The 26,780-nt window shown below is 47.4% G+C and overlaps 1 protein-coding gene across 1 annotated transcript in view; it reads right to left on the bottom strand.

Annotated features, from left to right (window-relative positions):
- The window catches only part of LOC130112776 (voltage-dependent T-type calcium channel subunit alpha-1H-like), a 58,537-nt gene extending 32,446 nt beyond the window's left edge, over window positions 1-26,091 (bottom strand). Inside the window, exons 1-10 of the mRNA XM_056280259.1 lie at window positions 26,026-26,091; window positions 21,821-22,098; window positions 14,904-14,997; window positions 14,499-14,632; window positions 13,930-14,027; window positions 13,206-13,365; window positions 7,898-8,210; window positions 7,706-7,798; window positions 6,969-7,533; window positions 5,911-6,284 (exon numbers count right to left, since the gene is read on the bottom strand). Coding sequence (XP_056136234.1) covers window positions 5,911-6,284; window positions 6,969-7,533; window positions 7,706-7,798; window positions 7,898-8,210; window positions 13,206-13,365; window positions 13,930-14,027; window positions 14,499-14,632; window positions 14,904-14,997; window positions 21,821-22,074 — 2,085 coding nt within the window. The 5' untranslated portion in view covers window positions 22,075-22,098; window positions 26,026-26,091. The remainder of the gene's footprint in view (window positions 1-5,910; window positions 6,285-6,968; window positions 7,534-7,705; window positions 7,799-7,897; window positions 8,211-13,205; window positions 13,366-13,929; window positions 14,028-14,498; window positions 14,633-14,903; window positions 14,998-21,820; window positions 22,099-26,025) is intronic.
- Between the last annotated feature and the right edge of the window lie 689 nt (window positions 26,092-26,780).

Here is a 26,780-nt window from a genome sequence, read left to right as displayed (position 1 = left end):
AGGAAAGTTTGAAAAATAGTCAATGACGACTAGAAAGTCTTTACCTTTGAGATGAAACAAGTCCATTCCTACTTTGTGCCATGGTGCTGTTGGCACATCTGCTACTATCATAGGCTCTTTGGTTTGCTTGTTTCTGACATGTCTCACACCTGCTTATCAGTCTCTCAAAATGTCTTTATTAATTCCTGGCCAGAAGACTGTCTCTCTCGCCCTCCTTTTGCACTTCTCGACACCGAGATGACCTTCATGTAGTCTTTGTAGTATGTCCTGTCTCAATTCTTGTGGGATGATGATTCTGTTTTGCTTCAGCAACAGTCCATCAACAACACTCAATTCACCTCTGATGTTGTAGAACAGTGGACAGGAGCCTGCAGGCCATCCATTGGTTATGTTCTCAATGACACGTTGCAGCTCTGTGTCTTTTGCTGTTTCCTCAGCTATTTGTCTGAACTTTGTGTCTGATACAGGAAGTGCAGCAGACACCATGTTCACATGACCTTGAACATCCTCCGCAGTTGTACTCACACTTTTCCCTGTGGGTGCTCGTGAAAGTGCGTCGGCAAGGATCAGGTGCTTTCCTGGTGTGTAGATCAGCTCAAAGTCATATCTCTGCATTTTCATCATGAGCTGTTGAATTCTTGGTGACATCTCATTAAGGTTCTTTTTGATGATGGCAACTAGTGGACGGTGGTCTGTCTCTACAGTGAAAGTCGGTAGGCCATATATGTAGCCGTGGAACCTTTTTAGGCCAAACACTAACCCCTGGCATTCTTTTTCTATCTGAGCATATTGACACTCAGTCTCTGTCGTGGACCTGGATGCATAGGCCACTGGTTTCCAATGCTCACCTTCAGCCTGTAAGAGTACTGCACCAATTCCATCCTTAGAGGCATCAGTCGATATTTTCACCCTCTTCGTCGGGTCAAAGAATGTCAGCACAGGTGCAGTTGTGAGTGTCTCTTTGAGCTTCTGCCACTCATGCTGATGTTTGGCTGTCCATTTGAACTCAGTGCCTTTGTACAGGAGCTCACGGATGCAGGATGTTTTTGCAGAGAGGTTGGGAATGAATTTACCTATAAAGTTAACCATCCCCATGATGCGTGGCACACCTGTCTTGTCTGTGGGCCTTGGCATGTCCTGTATGGCATTGATTTTTTTCTTGGTCAGGTTGGACACCTCGTGCAGAGAGCTTGTCTCCAAGGAAAATAGTTTCTTGTGCTCCAAACTGGCATTTGCTCTTGTTGAGTTTCAATACGTATTTTAGTACCTGCTCCAGCACTTTTTTCAGTCTTTCATTGTGTTCATGAAGTGTGGCGCCCCAGACAATGATGTCGTCCACATAGACTCTGACACCTTCCTGCCCCTCAATGATATGCTCCATTGCTCTGTGAAATATTTCTGATGCTGAAATTATTTCAAAAGGCAGTCTGAGGAAACAATATATGCCAAAAGGTGTATTAAAAGTAGAGTATTTGGTGCTGCTTTCATCCAATTTCAACTGCCAGAAGCCTTGTGACGTGTTGAGCTTTGTGAAGAATCTGGCACCTGCCATCTCACTGGTGATTTCTTCACACTTGGGTATCTGGTAGTGTTCACGCTTGATGTTTTCATTTAGATCTTTCGGGTCCATACATATTCTGAGGTCACCATTCTTTTTCTTTGTGCACACCATGGAGTTGACCCAATCTGTCGGTTCCTCAACCTTCTTTATCACACCAAGCACTGTCATCCTGTCCAACTCTTTTTTTATGCAGTCTCTTAGTGGTGATGGAACTCTTTGAGCAGCATGCACAACTGGCTGTGCATTTTCTTTCAGCTGGATTTTGTATGTGAATGGCAATACATCAAAATCTTTGAAAACATCTGCAAAGTTCTGTATAATGGAGTCAACAGAGTCAGTACACTCTTCTCACCAGCCCCAAACCTTCACAGGCTTTATCACCCAATAGTGACTCAAGTCCTTCAGCAACAAGAGAGAAGAATAGGTGGTGTGTTTTATTTTTCACCATTACTTTCAGCTTGCATGTGCCCAAACACTCGATTCTCTGTCCATTGTAGTCTTTCAGTTCTTTTCTCTGTAGTTTGGGCCTATCTTTCATTTCTTTTATGTCAGACATGCTGATCAGGTATGCTTTTGCACCAGTGTCCAGTTTCATTGTGACTAAAGACCCGTTTATTTGCAGATGTGCTATCCATTTGTCTTCCCTCAGCATTAATTTCTTCCTCTGGCTCATTTTCACAGTTCACTATGCCAACAAAAAATGTCTTGCTTAGATCAGTGTCCTCCACCATGTTTACAAATTTTCCTTTATTCCCCCTTTCTTTTTGAGAAGCACTGTTTAGCAAAATGATTCTTTCCCTGGCAGTTAGAGCATTGCTTACCAAAGGCTGGACACTGTCTTGGCTTGTGCTGTGAACCGCAGCGCTTGCAGCTGAACATCCAGTTGTCTGTCTGCTGTGCAGGCCGGGTCAGTGTGCGTCTTCTTCCTTGGCTTGAGACCGCACCAACAGCCACGCAGTCACTCACGGTCACCGTGCCCGCCGCCATCTCGCTGAACTTCCTCACATGCATTTGGGACAGCTCACTCGCCCGGCAGATCTTAATAGCTCCTTCTAGCGTTAGCTCCGTTTCCCTCAGTAGCCTTTCTCTGACCTTTTTATCCTCCACTCCAAAAACTAGCTGGTCCCGGATCATGGAGTCTTTTAGTGTAGCAAAGTTGCATGACTGTGCTTTCAGCTTCAGGTCAGTCAGAAAGCTATCAAAAGGTTCACGTTGTTGCTTCACACGTGAACAAAATACATATCTCTAGTATGTTTCATTTTTCTTTGGACAGCAGTGAGCATCAAATTTATCTAACACTTTATCGAGTTTCTCTTTGTCATCTTCATTTTCATACACGAAAGTATTGTACACTTCAGTGGCTTGTGGGCCTGCTATTGTTAGCAGTAACGCTACTTTTCTAGTATCCAGCTTTGTTTCCAATCCCATGGCCGCGAGGTACAGTTGAAACTGTTGCTTGAGGGTCCGCCATTTGCTGTCGACATTCCCAGTTAAGTTTCAAACTTTCCGGTGGTTTTAAGGAATCCATGCCGCTCCTCACAATTTACACCTCATTGTAGTTTTACTCCTGGTAACATGTTTTGTTTGTTGTTTTAAATGAATGAACCGAGACCTTTTCCAAATTCATATTTATCCTACAAGCCAGACTCCCAGAGCCCTAGAAAGAGAGAGTTACGTCAACTCCGTAGACGCCAATGGGCCACTTATTTAACAGCAATGGCGGATCATGGGAGCCCCGGATAGTTCCAAACAGTGCGCATAGAACATGTGTCACGTTGGAATATATCTATATCTATATATAAATGTAAAAATCTGAAAATATTGGTTAGTAGTTACCAGAAATCGTGGCTAAGCAGTTCATTTAAATGACCCGCCAAGCTTCGTTTGGAACTATTCGGCGGCTACATGAACCACGTGACCCTCTCGCGTTCCGACCCCTCATTGACGCAACTCTCTCTTTCTAGGGCTCTGCAGACTCCCTGTTCGTACGTCCCGACCTCTGACCTCAGCACGTCACTAGCCTGCAACATAACATTTAGGATTCTGGGTAATGCAGTTCCTAACAAAGGCATATAACAACACAGACCATAGATGAATAGACTCGCTAGCCCTTGGCTAACGGGTCGGACCCTTTAGTCGACTGGTTAACGTTGTCGCCCGTGGTGTGGGAGATCCGGGTTCGCATCTCGACTGCGGCGGTTCCGGGACTGCTGCCTGAATTCTCTACATCGGTGTCAGAAGTGGGATGGTGAGACCGTGAGGCCATCGGAAGCGCGTGCGGCGTGAGGGAGCTGATATGCTGTGGCGTGGGGACACACTTCCCGAAGGGGAGGGGGGGGGGTGTAACGTGCACGGATAAATAGAGGCTATTATAGATTATAGAGGGATAACAGTTCGGGGTTCGCGTCCTGGCTGCGGTGGCTCCAGCTGCCCCGCGAATTCACTACAAAGGCTAGCAAGTCTATTCATCCGTGGTCGTTACACTACTATCATACAGTAAAACCTGTTTTACATGTAAATTGACGTCAAAATACATCGCCAAAGTTATTAAAAAAGCAGAAAGAAAGCCCAGTTACAACGAAATTGTAGGTTACAATGAATTTGTTCTCTGCATTTAACCCATCCTATTGTATAGGAGCAGTGGGCAACTGCAGCACCTGGGGACCAAGTCCAGTTCTTCTTTCCATTGCCTTGCTCAGGGACACAGACAGGAGTATTAACCCAAACATGCATGTCTTTTTGATGGTGGGAGGAAACCGGAGCACCCAGAGAAAACCCACGCAGACACGGGGAGAACATGCAAACTCCACACAGAAAGGACCTGGGATGGCCTGGGGCTCGAACCCAGGACCTTCTTGCTGTGAGGCAACAGTGCTAACCACTGGGCCGCCGTGCTGCCCAGCAGTAAGTAGCCCAGTAAGTAGCTGGTTATGCTAAACAATCTCTGAAAGTTATCTCTGCACAAAAGTCATTCCTCTGTTTCGTTTATATATGCAAGTATGCTGCAATGCTGACGATTCAATTATTTATAAACTTGCCAATAAAAACACCAGTTTATCATGGTCAGCCATGTTTTTTGTTTACGTTTGACGTCGTGCACCTGGAAAGCTTGGAGGTTGGAAATTGAACATTTCAACCGGGAAATTCCAACCTCGGACTTTGAACGGAACGCAGCGTGACATTAACGGATGGTTCGCCAATAACGTTAATGGCCGACACTCTTCCGAACAAGTTCGGCACTGTCTCAGAGACGCACACGTTACGCCTGTTAATGGAGTGTCATCCCTACAACATCCATCCATCATCCAAACTGCTTATCCTGCTCTCAAGGTGGCAGGGATGCTGGAGCCTATCCCAGCAGTCATTGGACGGCAGGCGGGGAGACACCCTGGACAGGCCGCCAGGCCATTGTAGCGAATTTGGAGGGCAGCCCGGGCACCACCGCAGCCGGGACGCGAACCCGGGGTCTCCCGCACCATGGACGACTACGTTAACCAGTCGACTAAAGGGTCCAACCCATTAGCCAAGGGCTAGCGAGTCTATTCATCCGTGATCGTTACACTATAGTATATGAAGAGACAGTGTTGAAAACCGCGATTCTTACCCTTTACGGTTGCAGTGCAGGGCAGCACATTTCACACCTGAATGGACTCCTAAATTCTCAGAGCTCACAGATTTAAACCCCTCAAGCTGGGAGTAGCTATTAGCACCACGCTACACCCATGTAGTTAGACTCAAGGCACACATGGGTTAACCCATTTAACATGTGATTTGTCATTTAAAAGCATTCAAACCTCACAGATATTCTGTAACATACATGGTTAAAGGCAATCTCGAGAAGTCCTCCACAATCTATCGTTACCAATTCCACAGCTTGTTCTTCCCCTAAATTCTGCCCCCCCCCCCCCCCCCCGGTTCTCTCAGTCTTGCTCACCCTCTCTGCTTTACAGCTGCCTGTCTCTCTATCTTCCTTTCTCTCCGCTGTCTCAGGGTCGCAGTTTAATTAACACCTCGGGTCTTACGAATTTTTCTCCTGACACATAAATGTGTGCACACTCACACTTACACACACACACACATACTTAGTGCTTAGTGCTCTCATATGGTCAGAGCAGTAGGGTGTTGATTGGAGGAGGGGTTTATTGACTCAAAGACACATGACAATTAGACAGCCGCATAAAATAAGATAGCAGTCCCACCAGATCTGCACTGGCATACATACAACCACGCACTTCACATGTAAAACTCACATGTAAACGTCAGCAAAACTCATCTCTCTCTCTCTTAAATGCACACACACACACACACACACACACACACACACACACATATAAAGCCAGCCAACATACCTGTTCGTGGTACTCTATACCCATTGACAGTGTGTTGATGAGGATGGCAATCATGATGCCTCTGCTAAAGTATCTGCTGCCGACAATGAGTTCGAGTTTGGCCCTTAGTCCTACCCAGCAGCCCTCACAGAGTCCCTTCCTTGGCCCTGACGTCAGTCCGTCACCACAGAGGCTGTCGCAGTGGCACTGGCTGTTGTTGTGCCAAGGGCTGCTGCCATGGCAGAAGTTACTGTAGCCGCGTTGCTGGTCTTCAGGCTGGTCGTTTGCATGTTCACCGTCACTGGGCTGGTTGTCGCTGAAGTAACACGAACACGCCGTTGACTCACCGGGAACTTCTCCTGGCAGTGGTAATTCTGGATGCCCAGCACTTAAACCTGTAAAGACGGGCGGAAGGGGGTTACATAAATGCACACACACTGACACGGACACACACTTACTGTATTTATGTTGTCTTTGTCAGCTACACAACTAATTTTCCTGGTTTTTGCGTGTAAGGGTGCGCCTCTCTTTTGCAGGAGCACACATTTAATGATATAAAGTAAAAAATACAAACGAGAAGGCCTTTAATTAGAAAATGGATATGAGGGAAGGGAATTTGGCGGAGGCAAAGTGGGACAAAGATTTCAAAAGAATTCATTAGCAAACAGCAAGCAAGCAATGCTAACCTCACATACAACAAACACTAATCCAACATGAGCCCTTAGTTTGTCATCGCAATCACCATAAATGAACATCTGGTGTGTACACTTTCTTTGTTTTCCTCCGCTATACACACCCAGATATTTATGAAACACACAGAGACACACATACATTATGCAGTCATTTTTCAACCCTTTTTAGCCTTTAGCCCTCAAAGACTAAACGCCCCTTCAAACACTATTGATTACAAAAACTAATTGTTTTCAAAGCAGCTGGCATACATGAAGACGTCTACTACTATGACCTTTTCCTATACTGTGAATTAACCCTCCTCCAAATGATGTCATTAGCCACCAGGGGGTCCTGAGATACCTGTTAAGTACCACTGACACAGGAAACGCACACAAACCCATACTCACCATGCTCCAAGACCAACTGTGGCAGGGTTTTGACCGCAACCGACCTCTTCTTGCCCTGGTCCTTTGTGCCCTGATGACTGAAGAGGGATGAGATGACTGGGTAGTTAAAGCCATGCCCCCCGTTACGGATCTCAGGCTCTGACTGTGGTTGACGATCATGACAGTGATGATGGTGATGATAAAGTTGGTGAAGGTGGGAAAGGTCATTGGGGGCATGGCCCGAGTGCCGGTGGGCAAGGCCATTCACCTCCCCGACTCCGCTCCCTTTTGCTGCCCCGCGTCCTCTGTCTCCCCGGCAAACGCACACACAGTGGCATTGTGGGTGTGTCTGTGTACAGTAGCGGGACAGCCTCCGCAGGGCCTTGCGCCCCAGGTGTGCCAGGTAACGGATGATCTCTTCATAGCAGCTTCCCGGTTGGCTGTCGCTGGCCAGGGTGGAAGCTGACTGGTGGAGCTGACGGGCGTGCTGCTCTGACTTCATCAAGGCATGTTCTCGCTGCTTCGTCTCTGAAAACTGGGTTGCTATGACGACCAGGCACAAGTTGATCATAAAGAAGGAGCCCACCTGGTAATGTCAACACACAGACACACATTACCCATTGTGGCTGCTGACAGTACACGTGCTCCCCCGCTGTGAGCCTCTATTAAACGCCCGTCTGTGGTACATGCTTCTCTATCTCTTTTACTGCACACTTGTGCGTGTATGCACATGTGCATGTGTTAGCATGAATACATACTATGATGAGGAAGATGAAGTAGATGAAGTTGTAGAAGGAGTGCGCATCCATGACGTAGTACATGATGTCTACCCAGCCCTCGAGAGTTATCACCTGGAGAGAATGAACACAGAGCCGGAATAATCACACTAGGTGCGTGTGTGTGGATCCAAGAATCATTTTCCACGCTACGCGTAAATCACTTGTGTATACCTGGAATATGGCGATCCATGCATATCCAATGTTATCAAAGTTGATGGCTCCTTTGTGTGGGTTCATTTCGCTGGCTCGGCACTCGTTGTAATATTGGAACCAGTTCACGCACGACGCTGGCTCGTCTACGGTGAATCCCATCTCCGGGCCCACCTCCTCAGCACCCAGCAAGCAGGAGGTCCCGCGGACCCGACGGCGAGGCACAGCGGAGCACCGAAGCATCCCATTCTCTCTCTCAGTGGAGCATATGAAGGGGTGGTCATCAGAGCCATCTGGCCGGTAGTAGACACTCAGGAAGGACACGTTATATCTCCTGGAGAGGGAGAGCAGAGGAGGTCACAAAAGCTAAAAGCAAAACAGGTAAGCCAACAATGAATTTGCCAAAAAAACAGAAAAAAAAAGAACAAAAACGGGCCTCCATCCATTCCATCCATTATCCTAACCGTTTATCCTGCTCTCAGGGTTGCGGGGATGCTGGAGCCTATCCCAGGAGTCATTGGGTGGCAGGCAGGGAGACAACCTGGACAGGCCGCCAGGCCATCACACACACACACACACACACACACACACACACACATTCATACCTAGGGACAATTTAGTATGGCCGATTCACCTGACCCACATGTTTTTGGACTATGGGAGGAAACCGGAGCCCCTGGAAGAAACCCACGCAGACACGGGGAGAACATGCAAACTCCACACAGAGGACGACCCGGGACGACCCCCAAGGTTAGACTACCCCGGGGCTCGAACCCAGAACCTTCTTGCTGAGGCGACCGCGCTAACCACTGCACCACCGTGCTGCCAAAAACAGGCCTAAAAAGTATAAATACACCTCATGGTAGTTCTGGGCAACATCCCAAAGATTGTTTCGAAGGTACAATTTGATATCAAGCTCCTGTTCCTTCATAGTGAAAGCTGGAATAAACAGAGAGTGAGCAGGAAAGGAAAGACTGGTTTGGATACAGATAAAGAGGGAGAGAAAGAGAGGGTATGACAGAGGGAGAAGTAGTGATCTTTATTGTCTAAAAGAGCTGAAAGAACAGATGACAGGTCAGGAGGTCAGTGCGACATTGTGTGCTTTTATAAGACAGCGATTGTTTGCGATTGTGTAAGTGTGACAGAGTAAGACGGACATAGAGCGAGAATCGGCACTGGTAGGGCACGATGTGACGGATGCTGTGAGAGAGAACTGAAGTGACAGGGACACTCTGACAGTTTGTGTTGAAACTGTCCCTTGAGCCTTGAGCGCTCTCTCACAAACATTCAGACACAGACATGCACACATTTACAAGCACACGCGCACACGCGCACACACGCACACACCCATATCCACAAGCAAAGCCAAGCATTAAAAACAAATTAATGACTTAGCCCACTTAATCCCTTGATTTGTGCTTTCTCAACATTGATTGTATCCTTAATGCTGAGGCTCCAGCTGGAAATGCAATAACATGCTTTGCGGGCTTGCCTGGTGAACGGATATACCTGACCGGGGGGAGGTTACACAGAGCAGACCTGACTATTGATCATGTCGATCACCTCTTTCAAATAACAGTTAAAGCACCCAATCAGTAATGAGTACTAATTCAGTAATGAATCAGTAACAAGCAAACCTTTTTTTTTTATGTCTTAGATTTAAAGGTCCCGTGAAACCGCATTTAGAGCATTTCAAACTTCCACGATTTATTGTTTATTGACATTTCAGTATTATTACAGGTTCATAAAGAGAGTTGTTAGGACGGTGGGCAGCACGGTGGCCCACTGCTGCCTCACGGCAAGAAGGTCCTGGGTTTGAACGCCAGACCGTCCCAGGTCCTTTCTGTATGAAGTTTGCATGTTCTCCCTGTGTCTTTGTCGGTTTCCTCCAGGTGCACCAAGTTTCCTTGCACCGTCAAAGACATGTATGTTAAGGTTAATACTCCTGTCTGTGTCCCTGACCAAGGCAATGGAAAGAACTGGAGTTGGTCCCTGGGTGCTGCACTGTGGCTGCCCACTGCCCCGATACCATAGGATGGGTTAAATGCAGAGGATGAATTTCACTGTATGCTTGCTTACAATGACAAATTAAGTGTCTTAAAAAATGCTGAATTATTTTTCTGTCACAGTAGGACATCAATTCTAAGCAGTCTAGCAATTTAAAATGTTGCCATTATGTAATCTGAAATCTAATATCTCGTACCGCAAATCTAGAATCCACGGTCATTTAGAGGTCTGCACATATAGGAGATTGCTGATCTCCTGTATCTCCCAGTTCGACATCTTGGGATGGGCAGTTTGTTTCAGTTCCTTGTCTAATGACCTGTGAGCTCCTCTGGGGGGCGGGTAGCTAGTCACTGAAGTTGGACTTAAGCGGTTTTCTGGCAAAGTCAAGACACAGTAAGGTGGCTCTCTCTGATAGAGTGCACAATCCGAGAGTGCAGACAGACTCTGGGTACCCTGAGTACCTCTGGCCAAGTATGATTTTACAAGCAGGTTTCTGCGTGCTTTCCAGCCTTTTAGCCTGGTCTGTAGTCAGGGAACTGTGCCAGACGGGGACTGCACACTCCAGCACTGGATGCACGTAACCTGTGTAATGGAAACCAGTTCCGGGTCTCAGACAACAAATTTCTTCAGGCGACGCAGAGTAAAAAGCTTCTTGTTGTCTGAGGTCAACATGTGGTCCACATGACTGTCCCATTGCAAGTTACCCTGGATGGTGACCCCCCAGGACTTTGACTGTGTCAGTCTTCCTCTTCCAGGATGTTCTGGTCAATAGAGAGAGTTGGCAGGGTGGGCAGATGCCTCATGTGGATGACATGTAAAACTTTAAATTTCTTTGGGTTGAGTTTCATTTTCTGCTCTCTACTCAGATATCAAGACCATTCAGGGTCTGTTGGAGAGTACGGGGTAGTTGGAGCGTCCACATCTGAGCCAGAGTCGTCCACATCCAGTGGTCTATTCTATCCTGGAAGGCACTACTGATCAGTACTAGGAAGACTATAGGCCTTAGTAAAGTTCTCTGTGCAACTCCACACATAATAAAATCATACGGCAGCCATTTTGCGCCAGAACGCTCACCACACATCAGCTTGCGGTGGAGAGGGAGGAATCATTGAGCCAATTACATGGTGGGTGGCCAGATGGAGAGAGCCAGGTTGAGAATTTTACCAGGACACTGGGGAACCCCCTACTCTTTGCGGTAAGTGCCATGGGATCTCTAATGACCACAGTGAGTCAGGACCTCAGTTTAACGTCTCACCTGAAGGACGGCATCAGTGGGAGGATGCCAAGCAGTGTCCAGATGCCACCGGAACAGCCCAGGACCTGAGCTGTTCCGGTGGCATCAGGACACTGCTTGGCATCCTCCTCATCATATTTTTCATATATTTTATAATTCCATTATAATTATATTTTCCTCTTTCAATGTTGTATTCTGTACAATATTCATTGCACGTCTGTCCATCTTGGGGGAGAGATCCCTCCTCTGTTGCTCTTTGTGAGGTTTCTTCCTATTTTTTCTCCCTGTTAAAGGTTTTTTTTAGGGTGTTGTTCCTTATCCATGGGAGGGTCTAAGGTCAGGATGTTGTATTGCCATAAAGCCAACTGAGGCAAATTGTAATTTGTGATAATGGGCTATACAAATAAAATTGACTTGACTTGACGTGACATCTTGACATCACACATTGGAATAGTGGGAAGTGGGGGGGGGGGGCTGGTGGCAAGAAAGGAGGGACAGTTGAGCGTTTGAGAGGTGGAAGTGACTTGGACACTTTGACAAACTTTGTGTTGATTGCATTAGCAATTGTCACAAGGTCCTGGGGATTGATTCCAGGGATGTTGGTTCGGTCTGCCTTTTTCGCAGATTTGCCCATTGATTTAACTCTATTGTGCCAAGCTCTAGAATTCGCTTTTTCCATGACTTCCACTTTGGATGTGTAGAATTGGGGGGGGGGGGGGGGGGTTGCCATATATATTTCCTTTTGGCTCTTATTTCTGTAGAGCCTTGCCAGGGAACATAATTTTCCAGTGTTGAAGGCTTTTTGTCTCTGGTGGATCAAGTGCTTGATCTTGGGGGTGATCCATGGTTTGTCCAAAGGATAGATTTTCCCTGTCTTCACAGGGAAATATCTATCAGTTTCAGGCAGAATGGTATTACAGAAGGCATTGGCTGCTTCATTGGTGCCGGTTACTTCATTCACCTCCTGCCATGGATAAGTATAATCCACCTGCCAAACTCACTCAAGCCATGCTCCCTTATATAGGTCGTACCACCCGTTTAGTGCATTGGGGAGGTCTTGATTGTGCTTTAAGGCTCCAGAGGACACAATTGTAGTTACTTGAGCTAACGGGAGAGAGAATCTCAGGCTTCAAGTAAAATGATTTCATGTTAGTGATAATCATGTCAAGGATGACTTCACCTGTTATTCTGAACCACCTGGCAGAGTTGATATCTTGGCAGATGTCATGGACTCTGAGGTGGTTGAAGTCTCCAAGAATTACAGGTCCAATGTCTGGGCACTTAGCATGAAGCAGTTAAGATGAGGCTATTAGATGTTCAATGAGTTCATCCTGATGTGGTGATGGGAACGTTAAATATACCACACACACCGCAATAGCAGAAATGTGTGCCGTGGGAGTCTCAGAGGTCTTTCTTTCACCTACAGACATTCTATATGATCAGGAACACTGATACAGGTTAGGGGATGTGATGGAACACAGTCTCTGGTGTACAGGGCAATACCTCCACCACGTCGAGTGGTTCGGCATTTAGAAAACAAGGTGTAACCATCAATATCCAGTAATTCTTCAGGCATGTGGGGAGTAAACCAAGTTTCTGAAAATGCCGCCACATCTACATGGTTTTTCTTTTTTTATCAAGATAGCTTGGAACTCATCAATCTTGTTTACGTTTGATGATATCAATGAAACAGAAAGGTCAGGTAGGATTTCATGAAGTTTGATTTGACTAACAGCCAATAATGGCCAATTTTAGAAGAATGTGGATGTTGATATTGGCTAGTTTCATTTTGGTGTCAGAAGATCCCTCGTCTTCTCTCAATCTTGCTTCCAATTCATTGGACATTTTGTTCAGTGTACATCCACAAGCATAGGATGACGCAACTGAAAAATATTGTATTTTTCATTCTTATATAAAAAAAAAAGTCTCGAACGTGGAGTTAAATCGTTGTGAATTAAGTGCAGTAAAGTTCGAAAATACATTTTTCATTTTCTGGGACGTTTAAATTAAGTATTTAGGGGAACAAATCCATTTCGTTGCCGGTAAGCATGAAGACTCCGATGTCCCAGGGTTACTATGGTTACTTACGTCTTGACATCTTCTCCCAGGAAACAGCGGTTTCTCAGTAGCCCTGCCCACAGCTGTACACCAACGATGCCAAAGATGAAGAAGACAAAGAAGCACAATGCCAGCACATTGCCTAGCATGGGCAGGGTATCTAGGAGAAGGGTCACCAGGATACGCATACCTGCACGCACACACACACACAAACACACACATACGTGAACATAAACATGGCATCTCTGGATGAGCTTAGAGGGCTTCACTCTGAACATGTGCAAATGTTACATGACATTTACCTCACATTTATCGGATGAGCTAACAAACAGAATTTACATGTAGTATTTTAAGTCTCACAGCACTCAAGACAGAGAGGAATGAGAAAGAGGGCCAATATCATTACAATTACCCTTTATCTAGTCCCTTGTTACTGACATGAAGTTTTGGGTTACAGCATAGAGACTCTTTCGTGGGCAGACAGAAGGGTAAAGGTCGATAGAATATGGAGTGTAAAGTAAAAATATAAAAATGTTTGGTGGAAGTTGTAATGACACAGATAACACAACTATCACAGATTTTCGGCGAACGGCTGTTCGTTCACTGTTCATCCCAATTTGGCATTTCAGTTGTGCAATGAAAGACCTCAAGTTCTTATCAACGGACTTGGAAAAATTAGAAATGTGCAGCCATTAATATATGCGTTAAATATATTTGAAAACTACCCGAGGGGGAGAGAGAGAGGGAAACTCACTTGGGACTCTGTTGATGGCCCTGAGTGGGCGGAGAACCCTGACTGTCCTGATAGCTGATAGGCTGACATTGTGTCCGTCAAGAGAATACTCCAGCATCCTGAGAAGAGGGACAGCCAACGATGATGTTACAGAGGGATCCTCCTCCGAGGCCTTCGCCCTGACCTTGGTAAAGCCTGCATGTCTACAGGGAATCCTTGAGCCCTGTCTCTGGGATGGCTGGCCCTCAAACCACCAATCATTGAGGGCCGTGTCTCCTAGGACAGACTAACATGATTGTCATTCTGGGGAGCCTTCTTTCTTTTGCTGTCACGCACACACACACACACACTCGCACACACACACACACATGTGTAATCACACACGCGCCTGACATTTAAATGGCATTAAACAAGCAGCCTAACTTTGCACAAAACACAATCCCACACACTTGGCGCATATTTAATGTCAGATACGTGTGTGTATGTGTGCATGAATTTTTGAGCATGTGCACGTGCGCGCGCAAGCCTAGTGTGTGTGCACACGCGCGTGTGCGTAAATAAGTGATTATGCGTGTCAATCGAGCACTTACCCCACTAAAACTATGAAGAAGTCTAGTCTGTTCCATGTGTCTCCTAGGTAACCACTCTGACCTATGACCCCTAGAGCGACCATCTTAACCACCATCTCTCCCGCGAAGAACACAAAGATCCCATCATCTAGAGCCTGTACACATACACACAAACACAAACGCGCACACATACAATCATCATCACACAAATACACTCGGAGAAGAGAATCAGTATGAACTGATTAATAAATATCAATTAACTATTAATTATTAATAAATTAATTAACAACTATTAAATTACAATAGTAATATTTTCATGAACCAATTAATCACAAACTTCCCACTTGTGTTTTTGTGTGTGTGTGTGTGTGTGTGTGTGTGTGTGTGTGTGTGTGTGTGTGTGTATGTGGCACTTCCATGTCTCACCTGAAGCAGGGAGGGAGTGTGGTCACAGGGTTGGAACATCCCCAGAGTCACACAGTTCAGCAGGATGGCCAAAATGCTCACTCGTTCAAACCATGTGACTCGGGGTTAAGGGTCAACATCATTCCTCATAAAGTGACATAACGTGCAAATTCTGTCATTCACTCTTCTGCTAATTCGAGTATAAAGCTGTCTGATTTGTACACAGCCGTGCTATTGTGTGTGTGTGTGTGTGTGTGTGTGTGTGTGTGTGTGTGTGTGTGTGTGTGTGTGTGTGTGTGTGTGTGATTTCTGCTAGCTGTCAGACAGACGGAAGCGGCAGGCAGTGCTAAGAAGAGAGAATCTGAACAATTTGAAAAAGAAAAAAATAGTCTGCCTGAAGTAGAAAGTTAAACTAAAGATTGTGAGGGATGCGCACACACACACGCACACACGCACACACATAGACACACTCGTCCACAAATGCAAGAACTGCTGAATGGTTGACGACAATGTATTCAAGAGCTGCAAGGACACATGCATAACAAAGCCTGAAACACACACACACACACACACACACACACACACACACACACCTACACACACACACACACACACACACACACCTACACACACACATGTACACATACACACATGTACACTCTGTCCCCTTCCCGGACACTTGGCTCTCTAGAGGGCGAAAAATTAATGAGAGCACAATCCTTTATCATCACCCTTGGGACAGAGAGCAAGAGAGAGAGAGCAAGACAGAGAGAGAGAGAGAGAGAGAGAGAGAGAGAGAGAGAGAGAGAGAGAGAGAGAGAGAGAGAGAGAGAGAGAGAGAGAGAGAGAGAGAGAGAGAGAGAGAGAGAGAGCAAGACAGAGAGAGAGAGGGAGAGAGACAGAGAGAGAGAGAGAGAGAGAGAGAGAGAGAGAGCAAGACAGAGAGAGAGAGGGAGAGAGACAGAGAGAGAGAAATGGAACATTTGAGGGTAATCCAGTGGTCTCCCTTTGCTGTGGTTGCCATGGGAACCCCCGTCTCACCGTGGGAACTGATTTCTGAGTTCTACAATCCACTGCATCCTGTCTGCACTGGAACTCACAACGATTAATGCAAACACACACACACACACACACACGCACACACACACACACACACACACAGATGCACCACAATCACAAGCTATTGAAGAACAGCGTGTCCTTCTGTACAACCCATGCTGAAGTGTCCCTTTCCAAAGGGGACTCGTATTATAATCCTGCTCAATCTATATAAGATTATATGAGATTAAATCTGCGGTTTAAATTACCCGCTTATTTACACACGGAAAAACACACACGCACATACAAACGCGCATGCACAAATGCACATATATTAATACAAGGGATGGGGCGGGGTCAAGGTGCGAGTGATGGATGAGACGGGCATGTCAGCATGATTAGCCCCATCACTCTAGGCCACTTGTGAAACACAAGATGGAGCATCCTTTCCCTGTCTCCGCTGCTTTTTCCTCATTGTCTCCTCTCTCTCCCTACAAATCAACCTTTCACTATTATCTACATAATACGCCCCCCCCTCCCCTCCCCTCCTCCCTCCCAGTTCTGCTCTGCCCGCCCTGCTCTCTCCCTCCTCCTTTATGGCGCTCTTCCTCTCCTTATTATAGGCTGTTTCTCACTTTTCTTCAATGATGATCTTTCTCACCTCCCTTGCTCTCCTTTCTCCTATGCCGCCACTAAGCTTTCTCTATGTTTTGCGCTCCCCACCGCCCCCCGCCCCCCAACATGCCCTTGGGTAGTGATCTAGTCTCTGTCAGAAACCTGAGTCTCAGCCAGCAGATAAAATACTACTACGCTCAATAATTAATATAGAGCGAGAACGAGAGGGCCGAGGGTTTGCAGATCGAGTGGGAGATTAGGGCGAGACGAGTATTGCAGATGTTGAAGGAGGGAGGGATCAAAGAAGGTCAAAGACGAGGGATGCTGTGAAACAGAAATGGCCAAAGGGCTAAAAATGGGGAAAGTATAGACTCCCATGTGAACAAAAGGATAAGGGAGGTCACGTCCCCGGTGATTTGAGATCAGACTGTAAACAACTGCCAGCATCACACAGCCTCGACTGTCTCGTTTTCTCTCTCTCTCTCTCCCTTCTTCCTCGTCTGTTCCTTCCTTTGCCTCTGCAGTTCTCTCTCGTGCACCTCTTTCTCCTCGTCTTTTCTCCGGTGCCAACACAGGTGATAAAGGTCAGGTACGCATTGTACATCAAATCCGATCACATCACGCAGATTTTCTCTGGCATCGCCCTCGGCTGGGAGGAACATGCTGAGGAGAGTACGTGGAAACGTGAAGCTCTCATTAACTTAAGGACATCCATAGGTACAACACAGGACGTTGTGGATACTTGCTACACAGGGCAGTGTAGGATGCTCTTACCAATTGCATGTTTGCGAAGTGATGAATTCTTCCTAATTTACAGTCAGAAGACAGGGAAAAGCAGCACACCGAACGTTAAATTAAGCATGTACAATGTCTTGGTGTGCTTTACAAAAGCACCAAGCTGGTTAGATTTGGTCTAAAAGCAAATCAGTTTCACCTGTGTTCCTTTGGTACCTATGCACGAACTGGGTCATACATAAACAAGTTGACCAGGAAGTCCGTTGTGTGTGTGTGTGTGTGTGTGTGTGTGTGTGTGTGTGTGTGTGTGTGTGTGTGTGTGTGTGTGTGTGTGTGTGTGTGTGTGAAAAGACGGGGGCCAAGTTAAAACACTGTCACGACACGAAGTCCTCTGGCTCCACCCATTAACTATGTGACAGCTGGTTACCATGGAAACACTCACCGAAATCAGTTTAGTGGGCCGAAATGAGTTTGGCAGTGCACTTTATGCCCCTTTTCCAATTACATGGTACCGGCTCAACTCGACTAGACTCGACTCGACTCTGGGTCGTTTTCCGTTACCGTAACAGTAACAGTACCAACTCAGCGTAGCTGGATTTTCGGCTCCATTTTCTTTTTCAATTTCAAAACGTACTTTCGAGATAGCTCCGCTTCGACCGCTTCGGCGTTTAAAAATGTCGGGCGATATCCCATGCGCGCATTGATGACGCAGTGACGCAAAATGACGCAGTGACGTGTTTCTCTGACCAATCAGAGGTCTGCATTGGTTTCGGTACCCGCTCCAGTTTTTTTTGGAACCTCGCCAAAGGTGGTAGCAGAAAAGTGGGAACAGTTTTCAAAATGCCGGCACTTCCCAGTAATGGAAAACGAAAAAAGGGCGAGTCGAGCTGAGCCGGTACCATGTAGTGGGAAAGGGGTGTAAACTACTAATAAGACACGTTAGCCCCTAGCTAACGGGTCTGACCCTTTAGCCGAGCGGTTAGTGATGTCGCCTTGTGGCGCAATACAACGGTATCGAATCCCGCACCGGGCAAAAAAATAACCGGTTACAGGGGCATTACCTTAAAGCAGTGTTTCTCAATCGGGGGTCCGCGGACCCCTAGTGGTCCGTGGCGTAATTGCAAGGGGTCCGTGAAAATAAAATATCTTTTTAAAAAAAGATCCTATGACATTTATAGAAATAGGATTATTTTACTCAAATGTGACTGAGACCTTTTATCTACCTAAACTATAAAGGGTAACAGGACTTTTTTCTCTAATTACATCTGTTTCACAAGTGTAATTTATTGTATTTTAATAAGAGATCTCGCTCCCGTTTGCATTGTTAAAAGTTACTGCATAACAATTCTGTTGTTACATATATCTGAAAGTTACTGAATACATATTCTGTTTTGTTACATATATCTGAAAGTTACTGAATACATATTCTGTTTTGTTAACTATATCTAAGTTACAACTGAAAGCTCTTATTTTTGCCCCAAAGAGTGAATAAATGCTATAATGCAATTTAAAATGCAGTTTCTACTCTTTCTATCAAATTGCAACCCCCCTCCCCCAAGATCAGGTGGAGGGGTCCTCAGGGTAGAACAAAAATACGCAGGGGGGTCCAGGACCCCAAAAAGGTTGAGAACCACTGCTTTAAAGGGACAGTTCACCCCAAAATCTACAACACACATTTTGCGTCTTACCTGTAGTGCTGTTTTCCCATCTAGATCGTTCTGGTCTGGTGCGAGTTGCCGTGTTTTGGGGATATCGGCCGTGGAGCTGTCCGCCTTCTCTCGCGCTCTGAGCAACACAAGCCGAGCGCCCTCCAATTCCGCTGTATTGGCGGGAAGGCGGACATCTCCACGGCCGATATCCCCAAAACTCAGCAACTCGCACCAAAACGATCCAGATGGATACATGGCACTACAGGTAAGGGGGGGGAAACATGTATTTTTGATTTTGGGGTGAACTGTGCCTTTAAGTAAGACTACTCCCTGTCTACCACCATCTCACTCCACCGCCATCACCCCCCCCCCAGCATACTAGAAGGCTACAGGTCACGTCAGGAGAAGGGGAAGAGGGAAAGGTGATTAAGGAAAAGTAGAGCACAGTACCCATTGGGATGGGTGAGAGAAAGAAAGGGGGAGTAGCGGGGAGGGACAGAAAGGTACCAGAGTGCAGGAGTGACAGAATCAGCTTCTCTCATCTTTAAACAAAGGGAAACGTCCTGAATGTTTCATGCGCCGTTGAATAAGTCATGCCTCGCGTGTGTACGGCGTGTGTATTTGTGTGTGAGACTTTTAGTCAGCACATTGTAGGTGCGGCTGCTTGCGTAGGGGTCCCTACATGCTTACGTCCGCGGCAGCTAAGCGTGTCTTAAGCGTGTTTTGGTCGCGAACTCGAGTCTGCGTGCACGCGCGTATGAACTCCCCACAATCCAGGAGAGACAGGAGCCCCCCGCACCTCGCCGGCAAGAGACCTTGGCGGCCACTTGAACGCAGCATCGGCCTTGAAAAGAGCCGAAGGGGATTTAAATGGACGGGGGATGGAGTGAAGAAAAGAAGCGAGACTGGGGGTGGTGGGGGTGGGGAGAGAGGAGGAGCTGCAACAGTCAGTCATATGCGGAATGCTCCCCCCCCCCTAAGTTTCTGTCTGATCCCGCCCGGTACATCTCGTCCATGCCGGGGCTTGGAGCTGTGACTCTGTCCTTCTCCGGCATCCTCGGCCGTGGAGACAAAAACGATGGATGGTACAAAAGAGGGTGTCAAGGAAGACGGAGTGGGCAAAGAATACGCGAGGAGACGCTGACAGAGGAGCGGTGGGGAGAGGAAGAGGGGGAAATAATTTGCAATTCACGCGAAAGTTTTAAAATGGAGCAGGGGAAGGGGGAGGGGAAGGAGGAAGGGGGAGACCCTCGGCAGAACGGGGCAGACAGCTCCTAGGGACTCCCCCTCCCTGCGCGACTGCATTAATGTCCCTGTTAAATGCTGTCCACCCATATTAGTTCCCCTTCACGGCACACACAATAAAACATGCACGCGGGCAGAAACACACGCACGCACACGCACGCACGCACACACGCACACACGCACACTGGATAGAGTGTACAAAACTGGTATACTAAGCGGACAAAAATACAGTATGCATGAGTATGTGAAAAACAACCCCCCCCCAAAAAAGAAAAGACTTCAAATACAGTGCGAGGAAGTAACCAGGCCAACAGGGCAGTGCTACGCTGTTGCCTGGCAACCAGGTGATTCCTCAGGAAGAACTTCTCCCTGGGAGGATTCCCTTAGTTGTGTGAGCACGCATGCACTTTTCATGTCAGCACGTTTTTAGTTGCGCGAGCGTTTTCCGCACTTGCGCGCGCGTGCGCGCGTAGGTCCGGTGTTAGGCCGACACCGTCAGCGTCCGGCGTTTACAGGGATGCTGCTACAGTCGGTTCACTGCTCTTCTAGTCTTTCTTTCTTTCTTTCTTTCTTTCTTTCTTTCTTTCTTTCTTTCTTTCTTTCTTTCTTGTCGGTGTAGCTTTTATTTATTCAGCAATTATGTATTCATATTTTATAGAGTACACAAAGTGCTGACGGTGGAAGATACCCGTAAACGTGCACATACCTCCTTCACTCACAAGCGCGCGCGCACACACACACACACACACACACTGACAAGCGCGCGCGCACGCGCGCGCACTGACAACCCTATGTAGAGAGACAGTAATTAGCGGAACAACATTTTCACTTCGGAAAGTCTGGCAAATCCTTGAAGTACTGCTGAATGGTTACATTTACGTGTACTGTCGGACTACACACACACACACACACACACACACACACACACACACACACACACACACACACACACACACACACACACACACACACACACACACTGTGCAGGTACGTTCATGGAGTTTGACAGGCAGTGGTTGAGTCTGGGAGTGAGAGACGGGACAGGGGGGATGGGAGGTGAGACGACGGAGAAAGATGTCCAGGAGATGACGTCAGTCTCGACGACTGGTGACTCCCATTGCCGTTTAAATGGCAGCCGGTAACAATGACACGGACAGGCAACCGTAACCCAGGAGATTCATTAAAGGTGGTCACTATGGAAACCTCCAATCAGAGAACAATGTTAGCCATCTTTTTCCCACATTCAGTAGACACAGAAAATAACTGAGGTCCTCCAAACACACAAACACAGTCTCTCTCTCTCTCACACACACACACACACACACACACACACACACACACACACACACACACACACACACACACACACACACACACACACACACAGTCATTGCACAGGCTATTCTCCTGTCTCCCCTGTGTTTACCCCTTAAGTAAACAGCAAGACGCTTGGCACATTGTAGGTATGAAGCCTTTGAGAGAATACAGAGCCAAAACACAAACAATCCCTCTGTCACACACACACACACACACACACACACACACACACACACACACACACACACACACACACACACACGCACACACAAACCAGACGCAAGTACAAACATGCACGTTCCCAGTGCTTCCAAGCACGTCCCCAGAAGAATAGGATATGGGTGGCAGACGGCTCGAAGGCACCAGGATCGGGGCGGGCTGGTCTGGGTCAGAGCCAAAAGAACCACCGGTGCCAGAGATGGGTATGGCAAATTCTCCATCTCCTCCTCCTCCTCCTCCTCCTCTTCCTCCTCCTCCCTCTCCTCTCCCTGCACAGACACATGCACTTTCTCCCCCTCCTCGTCCTCATCCCCCTCTTGCTCTCGTGGTCCTCTCGGCTGCTCATGGAGGTCTGGTTCTTGTCTACCCATCATGGCCGTGCTGCAAGCAGCTTGAACCTAAAAGAGGGGTGGAGGTCATCGACAGCCTGTTCAAGTCACACCATCACTTATAGCGTTTGCGTGTGTGTGCGTGTGTGTGTGTGCGTGTGTGTGTGTGTGTGTGTGTGTGAGCGCCGACGCACACGCCGGTGAGCGTGTGTCACTGTGAGCGTCATTGTGCCACGAACTGCCTAGCGGCGAGTACCTCTCAAAATAAACCAGAACTATTCTGTGACTGTCAGCCCTTAAGGCCTGTCCACAAGACCTTGCACAGCCCCCCGTACCCAGCAGCAAGGCGACGCGGGGGGGGGGCGGGGCGTGGCATCGCTGTCCGCTCCTCTCTGCGAGAACCCGCGTGAGCAAAAGCGTCTCCGCGGGTACGAACAAGCTAACCGGACACGAGCCGAAGATCCCGTGGACAATCGAGGGCATTTACATTTCCTCCCCGGTAATCCCAAAGCCATACGGGGGGGGGGCATTACCGCCGGGTCTTTTTTTTTTAATCCAGGTCGGTTTTAAACAACGCCACAACAATCTGGACGTGGAGATCAAGTGGCTTAGAGCGCTACTCCGGCCGGCCACGTGGCGGGAGGTGAAACAGCCGCCGCCGTTCGCGCGCTCTCAAGTTCACCGCCGCGCGCCTCTAGCAGTCTCACGCGTCTCTTTCGTCCGCTTCCTTCACGTCGGCTCGTCAAGCAACGTCCCCCTGTTTTACTTGGGCGCGTGAAGACGGCGCCGTGCGAGGAGGGACGCCGACCGGGCCGCCCTCCACCGCACCACGGCGATGTGAATATTCGGCCTCCATTCCGGCGGTATTCATCATCTATTAGGCATGCAGCGGGATTACCGGGAGGCATCCCCTCTGCAGCTGTAGATGATTTTAGATGATGTTCATTGCATTTTCTGCTTTACCGGGCAGTATGCGGCAGGAAGTGACAATAATGGCTGGGGGGGGCGGGGGGGGGAGGATTACACAATCCACACTGACACGTGTACATGGTAAACGCTTTAATACGCTGATCCACTGTGTTCCCGAGCCACAGCCTTTCCCCATCCGCAGAGACCCGGGCAGACTCATTTACATCTGCCCTATATGTTATTGATTTAGGACAAGTTGGCTTCCCGCGTCAAGGTGAGGAGGGAAAGGTGTCAAGGTTACGACGAGAGTTCGAGGCCCAAGCCACGACGAGCCTGCGGTGGGAAAGGACAGCCGCACGCACGCACGCACGCACAGCTGGCACGCAAACTCACTGTGTGTGTGCGTGCGTGTGCGTGTGTGTAATTGAGCTTTAAATGAATAAAAAATCTTGAATCTACTGATTTAGAGCGAGGATAGGAATCAGAACTGGAATGGGAATTTTTTTTTTTTGCCATGTAAATTTCACATACCAAAAATTTGACAACTCAGCCAATCAGCAACACTAACCCTGACTCTGATCAGGTCCAGCTGTATAGTACTGATCTGTTGATGGCTTATCTCGATTTCAGGCCTAACATATCCAAGAGAAGGAGATTGCCACGAGGATAAGAATCAGAACTGGAATGGGAATTTTTTTTTTGCCATGTAAATTTCACATACCAGAAATTTGACAACTCAGCCAATCAGCAACACTAACCCTGACTCTGATCGGGTCCAGCTGTATAGCACTGATCTGTTGATGGCTTATCTCGATTTCAGGCCTAACATATCCAGGAGAAGGAGATTGCCACGAGGATAAGAATCAGAACTGGAATGGGAATTTTTTTTTCTCCCAGGTAAATTTCACATACCAGAAATTTGACAACGCAGCCCAAATCAAGGATTCTCACTCACCCTGACTCTGATCGGGTCCAGCTGTATAGCACTAATGTGTTGATGGCTTATCTCGATTTCAGGCCTAACATATCCAAGAGAAGGAGATTGCCACGAGGATAAGAATCAGAACTGGAATGGGAATTTTTTTTTTTGCCATGTAAATTTCACATACCAGAAATTTGACAACGCAGCCCAATCAAGGATTCTCACTCACCCTGACTCTGATCGGGTCCAGCTGTATAGCACTAATGTGTTGATGGCCTATCTCGACTTCAGGCCTAACATATCCAAGAGAAGGAGATTGCCACGAGGATAAGAATCAGAACTGGAATGGGAATTTTTTTTTCTCCCAGGTAAATTTCACATACCAGAAATTTGACAACGCAGCCCAAATCAAGGATTCTCACTCACCCTGACTCTGATCGGGTCCAGCTGTATAGCACTAATGTGTTGATGGCTTATCTCGATTTCAGGCCTAACATATCCAAGAGAAGGAGATTGCCACGAGGATAAGAATCAGAACTGGAATGGGAATTTTTTTTTTTTGCCATGTAAATTTCACATACCAGAAATTTGACAACGCAGCCCAATCAAGGATTCTCACTCACCCTGACTCTGATCGGGTCCAGCTGTATAGCACTAATGTGTTGATGGCCTATCTCGACTTCAGGCCTAACATATCCAAGAGAAGGAGATTGCCACGAGGATAAGAATCAGAACTGGAATGGGAATTTTTTTTTCTCCCAGGTAAATTTCACATACCAGATATTTGACAACGCAGCCCAATCAAGGATTCTCACTCACCCTGACTCTGATCGGGTCCAGCTGTATAGCACTAATGTGTTGATGGCTTATCTCGATTTCAGGCCTAACATATCCAGGAGAAGGAGATTGCCACGAGGATAAGAATCAGAACTGGAATGGGAATTTTTTTTTTGCCATGTAAATTTCACATACCAGAAATTTGACAACGCAGCCCAATCAAGGATTCTCACTCACCCTGACTCTGATCGGGTCCAGCTGTATAGCACTAATGTGTTGATGGCTTATCTCGACTTCAGGCCTAACATATCCAAGAGAAGGAGATTGCCACGAGGATAAGAATCAGAACTGGAATGGGAATTTTTTTTTCTCCCAGGTAAATTTCACATACCAGATATTTGACAACGCAGCCCAATCAAGGATTCTCACTCACCCTGACTCTGATCGGGTCCAGCTGTATAGCACTAATGTGTTGATGGCTTATCTCGATTTCAGGCCTAACATATCCAGGAGAAGGAGATTGCCACGAGGATTAGAATCAGAACTGGAATGGGAATTTTTTTTTTGCCATGTAAATTTCACATACCAGAAATTTGACAACGCAGCCCAATCAAGGATTCTCACTCACCCTGACTCTGATCGGGTCCAGCTGTATAGCACTAATGTGTTGATGGCTTATCTCGACTTCAGGCCTAACATATCCAAGAGAAGGAGATTGCCATGAATTGCGCCCTATCACGTTTTCAAGATAACAAGATAACGGATAATGGCACAAATTTCAGATTCTAGGTTTTAAGTCAGTTTCGGCAGTGGGAAACGACCCGAGCTGTGACACCGCATCTTAATCATGCCCATTAGTGAAACTAGCAACAATGAAAGAATAACACACCTCTATTGCAGAACGCTGTGCAACGTCAACACTACTGTTAACCCGGGGTAGCATCGAACCAACAGCCCAACTGAACGTTCATTTCTTACTTGCGCCACTGACTCCCGTCCCCCCACCCCCAAATTCGCCCATTTTGGCGTGATTTAGAAGTGCACGTTTTTCATTAACAAAAAACAACAACAACAACAACAACAACCAAGTCATCAGCAAATTCAGCATCTTCAGCCATCATACCCCCCCCCCTCCCCGACCCCCTTCAGCTCTCAGCCCACTTGGGCTGTGAGAGGAGACACGGACTAAAAACCCCGGCCGTTCCCCCCTATGAGCTAGCGGGACACTGGCAGCCCCGCAGCTGGTGTCCGAACACCACGCACACAGCACGTTACAACGCCACCGCCACAAGAAACTTTGCCGCCACCTTTTCTTTTTTTGTTTCGTGCGTGTGCGTGCGTGTGCGTTTGCGTGCGTGTGTGCGTGTGTTGTTGTTGTTGTTATTTACCGGGGAGCAGCGTCCATCCACCAGCCTCGCTCACTCCGTCGCGCGCCCCGAGCTCCTCGACTCCCGATATTCCATCTGAGAGCAGCCGCGCTCTCTCTCGCGCTCTCTCTCTCTCTCTCCTCCCGGACAGAGAGAGAGAGAGAGAGAGACAGCGCGAGAGAGAGAGAGCGCGAGAGAGAGCGACCCCCTTCTGTGTCAATATCCCAAGATGGAGAGACTCTGCCGAGAGATTCGCGGCAGAAGTTTTCGCGAAACGGGGGGGAGGGGAAGGGGGAGGAAAAGAAAAAGGGGGGAAAAAAAAGTTTAGGTGGCGAAACTGACTCGGTTCGCTATTGCGCGTGCCCTCCTCCGCAGCTCGGCTCGCTCTGCGGAGTAAAGGTACCATAGTTCAGGAAGAGCCGGAGCGGGCGGAGGGGGGGGGGCGGGGGGCGGGATCACGTGACCGCTCATACACCCCCCCACCCTCAGAAACTGTATCTGCTCGGTTTTACCTGCTGGTATCCCCCCCCACACCCCCCCCCCACACACACCCCCACCCCCCACCGGTCCATTCTTACACCTCGGATGTGGAGGAGACGAGACTGAGGCCAAGCAGACGCGGCACTAGAGGCATATATACATAGTTATATAGTTATATATATATAGTTATATAGTTACATAGTTATATATATAGTTATACAGTTATATATATATAGTTATAGTTACATAGTTACATAGTTATATATATAGTTATACAGTTATATATATAGTTATAT

This window comes from Lampris incognitus, chromosome 5, assembly GCF_029633865.1.
Source record: "Lampris incognitus isolate fLamInc1 chromosome 5, fLamInc1.hap2, whole genome shotgun sequence".
Taxonomy (NCBI): Eukaryota; Metazoa; Chordata; class Actinopteri; order Lampriformes; family Lampridae; genus Lampris; species Lampris incognitus.
This window is presented reverse-complemented; position numbering and strand designations above follow the sequence as displayed.